General features: G+C 44.8%; 1 protein-coding gene across 1 annotated transcript; it reads right to left on the bottom strand.

Annotated features, from left to right (window-relative positions):
- Positions 1–264: 264 nt before the first annotated feature.
- LOC149371114 (neprilysin-3-like) lies at positions 265–7,167 on the bottom strand. The gene is made up of 6 exons (XM_089579315.1): positions 7,134–7,167; positions 6,127–6,411; positions 4,814–5,011; positions 2,426–2,661; positions 1,777–1,920; positions 265–612 (listed from the first exon to the last, which is right to left on the bottom strand). The coding sequence occupies exons 1-6, from the start codon at positions 7,165–7,167 to the stop codon at positions 265–267; spliced, it is 1,245 nt and encodes a 414-aa protein (XP_089435441.1).
- Positions 7,168–8,191: the final 1,024 nt, after the last annotated feature.

The raw sequence follows: 8,191 nt of genomic DNA, 5'->3' as shown, positions 1-8,191 counted from the left end.
CCATCGAAACGACGACCAAGAGCTGAGCCGTGGAATGGCGCAGCCGCTGAATCTTCTAGGGAAGTTTCACAAATTCAGACTCGCTTCTTTTGGAACAATATGATGCGTTTTAATCCGGTAGCCGGCCGACAGCCTTCTCAGATATTGTTCCCCCATGCCAACATAACCGAAGGGATCAAAATAATTGTGCATTCTAGAGCAAAAGGAAAGAATAACACGAAACCCTCCTCGCAGGCAGTTGGTGCAGCATAGAGCGTGCGACGGTCACCAGACGGCGCATTTCGGCGAAGGGTTCATGCGTGTCTTAGCCCTGCAACCGAATGTCGCCGAGAAGGCCTCCATGTTCATTGCAGGCACTTCGCAGCGGGCGAGGGGGCTTACGAGGTACCCTGCTGGCGTGTCGGAGTTGTTCTTGTACTTGCAGGCGTCAATGCAGCGGCCCACAAAGTACAACTCCTCCGCCGTAAGGTTGAGGCCCGGCAACGTGCTCGTCCTCTCTGAAATGTGCAGCCTCTGGAGGCCAGCGTGCGCTACGGTGGCGGCCACCAGGTCTGCCACGTTTGCCGACGCCACGGTTTCGTTTAGGGGCAGATTGAGCGGAGAGTATCCCGCCTGCAGTGCAAGGGATCATTAGGAATAATTACGACAACTTCGATATGCTCCTCAATGGCGGTAACTACCGGAAACCTCCGAACGCACGGACGCTCGTGAGAATTTGTCCAACTACGTGAAAATTGAAATGTGAGCGTTGAATCTAAGAGCAGTTAATCTGATCGCATGTAAAGCTTTTTAAGACATCACTGAGGTAACACTAAAATAATTTAAGGTAGTGTTATGAACATATTGATGGTAGTTACATAACAGTCCAACGCCCAGTAGAATACTACTTCCAAAGTTTGTCCTGTGCTCCCACCGATTACTGAAGACAGTAGTTAAGGTGGAAAACGAAGGGGGTGCGTTTTTTTACAATAAATACGAGGAAACTACAAGAGTCCCTAGGAAAAATCTGTGGATGTACTGACTGTTATTGTGCGCCCTTGCGATATGCGAAAAAAATATTGCGTTAATTAACGAGTTTTCATGCAAAGAATGCGCTTGTCACGAATTTTCGGCCATGAATTCTGAAATGCATTTACTGCTCCCCCTCTCCTCAATCTGTCTTAAGACCAAAGTAATTTTTTTTACTTTATTTACTTTAGTAGTTTGGTCTTGAACCGTTGAGCCTCATCCCCATGAACTTATACGTGCGTGATATGGTTACACATGCCTATGTGCACTGCTAAAACTATTCATATGCGCTGAATAAAACATCTTTTAGTCAGAAACCTTTATTGTGCAAACGAATTATGCAGTGCGAAGCACAACGCCGAAGGCGACAGGGCTGCACAGAGCAGCACTATGTTGTGTTGACGGCGCATGTCATAGCGCTGGTGTCGTGCTATCGCTCAGTCACGTTTTGTGCTTGGAAGTAGCTGTGTAAAACTAGCTACCTTATATCAGTACGTAGCTGTGCAACACGGAGAGGCGCATTAAATATGCCAGGCGACAGGCATATCGACATATAAACTACGCCGGGACGCTAAAGGCTAGTATGGTGAGATACGCCTTTTATTCTTTTTTTTTTGTGGCAATACGACTAAAAATTATTTTAAAATTTATTTTTATTTCAGACCTAAAGTAATGTCGGTCATTTTGAACACTATTAGACTAATAATAAGGCGCTCATCTGGTCACACATCGTTTGGGTAACCTTTTGCCTAGTGCTCTCTCTCTCACCGTTTCGTGGGAGTGGTGCAAACACTTCATACTTGAGACGTAGCGCTGTACAGTGGCCGTAGTGTTCCAGGGATTGGCCTGACCGTTGTCGTCATACAATATTCCTGTACCGTAGTAGGCCTTCATGATCTCGTGGGCCAAGTCCTGCAGTAAGAACGCACAGCCACAAACAGCGTGCATTGCTTTTGAACAAAATTCGGGTGAATATTGCGCTTCTTTTGTACCCTGTCCTATTGCTGAAGTTCTACATGGAGTTGGCCTAACACACATAATTAAGGACTTAGTTTCTTCTGTCATGAAACTAAGGGTACACTGTCGTTCTAGTGCAGCGCTCCAAAGACTGGCGCGCCCTATGGAAGGAGACAACGATTCACCGCTAAAGTCACTCCATTAAGCTACCAGAAAGATAGGAATCACGGACGCCAGTGGAAAAACCGCTCGTCGCGTCCACTAGAAACTATTCCATATGGATGAATCTTATACGAAATAAGCTACAGGACATAAACCCTCTGCTCTGTGGAGCATTTATGACAGGATAGACTTGTGCTCATCCCCGGTACAGCTGCTACCACTCTTGGCATGAACGTTTACTCACTTCAGCGATTTCGTTATTCTTCTTTGAGATGAACAGAAGCATTTATTGACTCACATTGCCTAGCCTTGCGAAGTTGACGGCCGCAATTCCCTTCGCAGGAAAAAACTCTGGCTGCAATGCACCTGCCGGGATGACCACGATGTTGCCTTCGTACACGTAGTAGGGGGCCAGCCTGCTGATGGGGAAGATAGCATTATTCTGGTCCGTCCACTTTTGGTGAATTAGAGCCGATCGGGCCTTCAACCATCCGTCGAAGAAGCTGCCGTCAGGCGGGATGTCCGGAAATTGAGCTGCGATTGGAGAGAGTGATGGAAGATTTCTTTAAGAAGCGTGCTTTCGGAAGGTGCGGCAACCATGCCGAAGGGTATTTATAAACAAAATCTGCGGTTGTTACTACAGAGAGAATTCGCTGAGGTTCAGTAAGATAATATTATGCAAAGTGTACGAGAAAGATAATTGTTATTTTTTTACAATGAATCATGGAAACCTCTGTTTTAAGGGAGCAAAAGTACTAAGCTTGTATTTGCTGTTGCTTGCTCATTGCTATGCCGCACATTATTTGCGCACAATTTCGAAATTTTGCTTATGTAGCAGCTTAGAAGGGATGCGCATTGCACTGCGTTTCATGTAAGCTATTGGAAAGCTCGGCAATATTCACTTCACCAGATTTGCAACTGAGTCTAGTTGGTCTAAGGACATGTTTATAAAAGCAAACCGGAGGAGGAGAAGGAGAAAAGAACTTTATTTGAGGCCAATACTGAGGCCCATTAAAGAAAAGCGCTTGCTCCGCCAAGGCATGCTGTAACCTGCCAAGCCAGAGCGTCTGCCTTGGTCTCTGAACAGTTGGAACAGTGAGCTATGTCACGCCATGCGGAGTTGTAGAGCTATAGCGCAGTGAGGAGAGAGTAAATCGCAGGCACCCGGATGTAGATTTCGCGGGTGCAATAAGGAACCAACTCATTTTTCCCGCTCCCATCATGACCAGGTATCCAACGGGAAATAATTGTAATGCTCGGATTGCTGTTATAGGATTCCACTGGAGTATCATGGAAATGAGTTTGCAGTAGTCGTCATTGTATATTAGGGATAGCTTTGCTTAAGTCGGTATAATGTGGACGTTAGTGGTCTGCAAGTACAGCTTATTTGGATAAAAATTTGGAAAATTGGAATACTGTAAGGTATTGGTATGTAAATATTGAAGGTAATGATTCATTCTTACCAAGCTTAGTAGAAATTTTCCATCGCTCCCATAAAACACTTATGAGCGCCTGATAAAACCAATGGGGAACATTTATGAGGATTACCTCGTGAGTTTCTAGACTGGTTATATTTGGAGTTTTGGAAAATTGCCTAGCTGTGCGGTTATCGGTTCTGTCTGTCCGGGTGTATGTAATGCTTACGCGTATGACCTCATATTAGAGCGTTTGGCGTCTGTGTATATGACTTTACATGTCCTTTCTCTGAGGTGATGGTTTGCATGCACTTGACGTCCACCGCATTGTGGGCGTAGCGTCGTGTTTTTTGCATGTTTGGAAGCGAGATGTTGCGTGCTAGCTGAGGACATTGGCTAACTGGTGTCAGGTTGATGGGGTGATGCTCGCTCGGTTAAGGATGTCGCATCCCTGCTCCGTACAAGAGAAGCGCGCTACTTGCCTGCCTCCATGTTGTTGCGTTAGTTCAGTTATTTGAAAAAGAGGCAAGTGTGTTTGTGTCACTGATCTAAGGAGTATATGGGTAGATCCAGAGCAGTCTTTAGAAGGCTATTGAGTAAGATTTCAGTGTTATAGTTTGTGTTTGTGTTAGCGTTAGCCCGAAACTGGACGAATCATGGAAAATAAAACAGGTGCTGACAATCATGTGGTTCTATATACATGACGCGGGAAAATATACCTCCTAGGAAGACAAGCTTTCCGTCGTACTTTGTGGAGTTTGGTACTGAAAACAAAGTTATCGTTGGAAGTGTGCTCTGTGTTCTCAGTTTCTTTTCTCAATTTGCAATTTTCAATCATTCGTTTTGTACGTTTTTTTAGTTTCCTATTTGCTGTCATTGGTCGCCGCACAATAAACGCCGAGGTTTGAGCGCTTGTGTCGTGCTGATCTAATTCTAAATCTAGAAGGCTGCAGTTTTAATCCATATTAACACAGTTCATGGTTGCAGCTGATGTTTTAACAGAGATCAACAAGCTCAGAATTGATGAAGTCATTGCTGAAGAAACCTGCTTTTGCGTTGTCTAGATATTGGTATACATGAAAAAAATTGACTATAGAAAAATAAAACATTTTTGCAGGAGCAGTACATTAGTGTCTTCATTCACACGCATCCTCAGTCTACGACAAAAAATGACTACATTGCGTTTACTCTTCCTTCCTTAATATCAAGCGCGACTAAATGCACCCTAATTCTTTCAGGGTTATTCGACTAAAAGTTTGGCGCCAACTGACCGTAGTATTCGTTCAAGTAGGCTTCGTCTAGCCTCTGGCCTGGACTGCCGATGTGGGCCTTCATATTTGCCAGCTTCCGGAGAGCAACGTCACGCGCGGTGCCCTCGAGCCACGTGGATGCTTCCAAGGTCGCTCTGAAGGCGGCACAGACTTTTATAAAGATGTCCGTGGCTTTGTTCAGCGTAGCCTGGCTGACAGCTGCGAAGTCCAGTGGAATACATATGCATCGAGATGGGCGGTGCGAGCAAGATTTCTTCAATTCTATCAGTTCAAGATTTTGCTTCTAAAATTAGTTTATAATTTCCGCCTCTTTGTTGACGTTTGCGGGCGGACATGCCAGTTATGATAAAAAGGAGTCTTACGCAGCGAAATAGGGGACTCAGAAAACCACTGACTTCAAGTGACGCGGTTGCATAAAGAGTGCTTCAGAGAGAACATACAATTCTGCACGAAATGGTTTTAGGTGCATGAACTCTGCGCTCGTTTTAGATACACGTTTTCTCCAAGCATTTTTTTTTTAAGTTTTCTCAGTACATTTTTGTAGTGATGAGAAAACTTGGAGGAGATCACCGGTACTGCTACGTTCTAAAACGCATCAAGTCTGGAAGCCAGCAGCCTATTGTTCATTCTTGACTTAAAGTATACAGACCGCTGAGCCTAGATGAAGCCTAACGAGACCTTTAAGGGTTAATAAATGACGATGATGATGATCATTGATGAGGGCACCCTTATCTCGTGAATTTGAGGCTTAGCTGTGGGGCGGTTTTTTCCTGCTGGTCTACAGGTTTTGTTCTGTTGTCCATCTCATTAGTAGTTCAAGGTGCAATTGGCGAATTTTAACTTCACCAGTTCAGTCACTTGTGTTCAATGATTATGAAGGAGGGAATGACTTTACGTATGTTCAATCATCAAAAAATATGTTTTAGTTTCCGCTGTTTTGAATTCTTTGATTTCTGGCTTTTTCTATTTAATCTTTTCCAGTGGTGGTTGCTCCGCAATATAAATAAATGAACCTATCATGCGCTATACAAGTGAGGGCAAACCAATCTTAACGAGCTGCACACAGCCGCGCTATAAGAAATTCACTTTCATGGTAACGGTGCCAAATGGATGCAGATATTGCAGCTGAGTGGTATGAACCTTTTCGCTGTTTCTCCAGTTGTACAGAATATATTGAGAGGTATTATGAAACATTCTATTTAAGTTACTTGCCCGGTATCGTCAAAGTGCAATATGGTGCAACTGCATTGTGCGCCCTTTGCGTGCATGCCACAATCTTCCCAAAAACTTGACTCAACAGCGTAAGGACTTACAAGTTCGTAAGTATTTGGCAGTAATGGGGAACTCCATGATTTCCAGGGCCTCATCGAGGCAAAACACCCTAGCGTCCTTTCCGCTGGCAAACTCGTCCAACCGCGTGTAAGGGAGTAGGGTCTCGAACAGGCCCCAAGCCAGGACAGACCGCATTCCGGAGCCGCCCCAGCCGGGCTCCGCCAGTACCCTCGCGAAATCTTGGAGCAGCTCCTTCTGGAAAGTAATCTTGTCGCCAGGTTTGTACTTGCCATGGGTGTATCTGGTTACCGAGGAGGCCCACTGATCTGCGCGCGCAAAAGTAATATTGTCGTAATGCTGTATTGTTCGACACGTCTCCTCGTGGTTGCTCGGACACTGCGGAACATCAGTGTGAAGGCATTTCCCAAATTATATTGCGTTTGGTACTGACCGACAGTGAATGCTTTTAGGCTGAGAAATGTCGAAAGAGTCGTAGTCATTAGGAGTGTAGACGGCAGAGGTAGCATTTGGGCAGGGACGTGTTTGAATAGCACCAAAATTTAACATTGAGTAACAGAACAACGATAGATGGTCATGTTATGGGCATCGAGCTCCCGCGAATATTAGAAAAACTGGCCTATGAACTGGGTGTGGTAAGCTGGCATATTGATGCAAGCAAAACATCTAGCTAAGGATAGATTCATGCCCTTTTGCAAGCATGTGACCACAGAGTCATGTATTCGAGGGTGACACGAGGCTTGCTAGCGCCAGCCACTGAGTACGCAATTAGATTGTAATTTGTTTATGTGAACGTTGCAAATAAACAGTTTAATATTGCGCATACAGAACCGCTAGTGGGACAAGCTATGAATTCTGCTTACTTACATATCAAGAACTCCCTCCAACTTCTGAACGCAAAAATCTAAGTATAGGCAAATTCCTCATGAATGTGTGGCACATTCACCTCTACTGAGAAGTCCTGCCTTGCCTGATCGACAGCAGTCGCGATTTCATCCGAAATTTTGGTTTTCCTGACAAAAAAACTCACCTGATTTCATGTGTGGCTCCATGTTGAGGTCCATTTCTTTGAGAGCTCCAGTAATAAAGGGGCTACCCTCATTCGCGTGCTTTTGTATTCTGTTGTTAACTGCAAAAGGAAATAGAAATGGCGCTGTATCCTCTTTATATTGCTTTAAGAGGTCCTCATCAACGCACTCTTTGACAACGAGCAACGCCTTACAAAGGGTATGCTCTCTCGCGAGTGTCATCACGAAATATTTTAGTTTCACCTCCCAGGTGGGCAAGCGTGGCAGGCAAAAAACTAAATCCTTACAAGAAAGAGCCACAACGCGTCGGATTCTGCCCGATTACATCCGCTCGCATCTCTAACGTTCCACATAAACAAGAGGGAAAAAGATGTTCGTCGAGTATTTAGAAAGACATGTGCCGTAACTCGAATAACCTGCCGAAGCACATTGCGTGAAGTCCTCGCCAAGCCGCCACGGTGGCTTTGTGGTTATGGTGCAAGGGCTGCTGACCTGCAAGACGCGGGTTCGATCCCGCACGCGGTAGTCGCATTTCGATGGAGGCAAAATTCTGGAGGCCCGTGTAATGTGCAATTTCAGTGCACGTTAAAAAACATACGTGGTCGAAATTTCCGGAGCCCTAAAATGCGGCTTCCCTCACAGCTTGAGTGGCTTTGAAACGTTACCACATGAAACACACTAACAAATTTTTTATGTTTAGTTGTGTCAGGTCTATAATTTTGTGTATTCGTTTTCCAATGCAAAATTACTTCCAGTGAATCTGACGGGTCTTTTCTTTTTATTTTCTTTTTTTATGATTCCTCGGCACCTGGCATCTGCTATTTTCTATGTGTCGTACATCTTCAAGGCGTGTATCATCATATGCGTATGCTCCCCAACTGATTGTGGTTGATTGCTGCCTGTGTAATCATTGTGTTGCTTCTTCTGAAATAAAGAGAAAATTTAGCGCCCGTCCCGTCTGTTGTGTCTTCTGATCTTTTTTTGCGCTGTCCTTGCAAAAAACTAAAGAAACTAGCCCCAGCCAAGCTTCTTCTTGCGGTATTTGGTGGCCCGACAACGC

Source organism: Amblyomma mixtum, chromosome 1 (assembly GCF_055824585.1).
Source record: "Amblyomma mixtum isolate Tamu chromosome 1, ASM5582458v1, whole genome shotgun sequence".
Lineage (NCBI taxonomy): Eukaryota > Metazoa > Arthropoda > Arachnida > Ixodida > Ixodidae > Amblyomma > Amblyomma mixtum.
The sequence above is the reverse complement of the archived record's forward strand: the minus strand, read 5'-3'. Positions and strand labels throughout refer to the sequence as shown.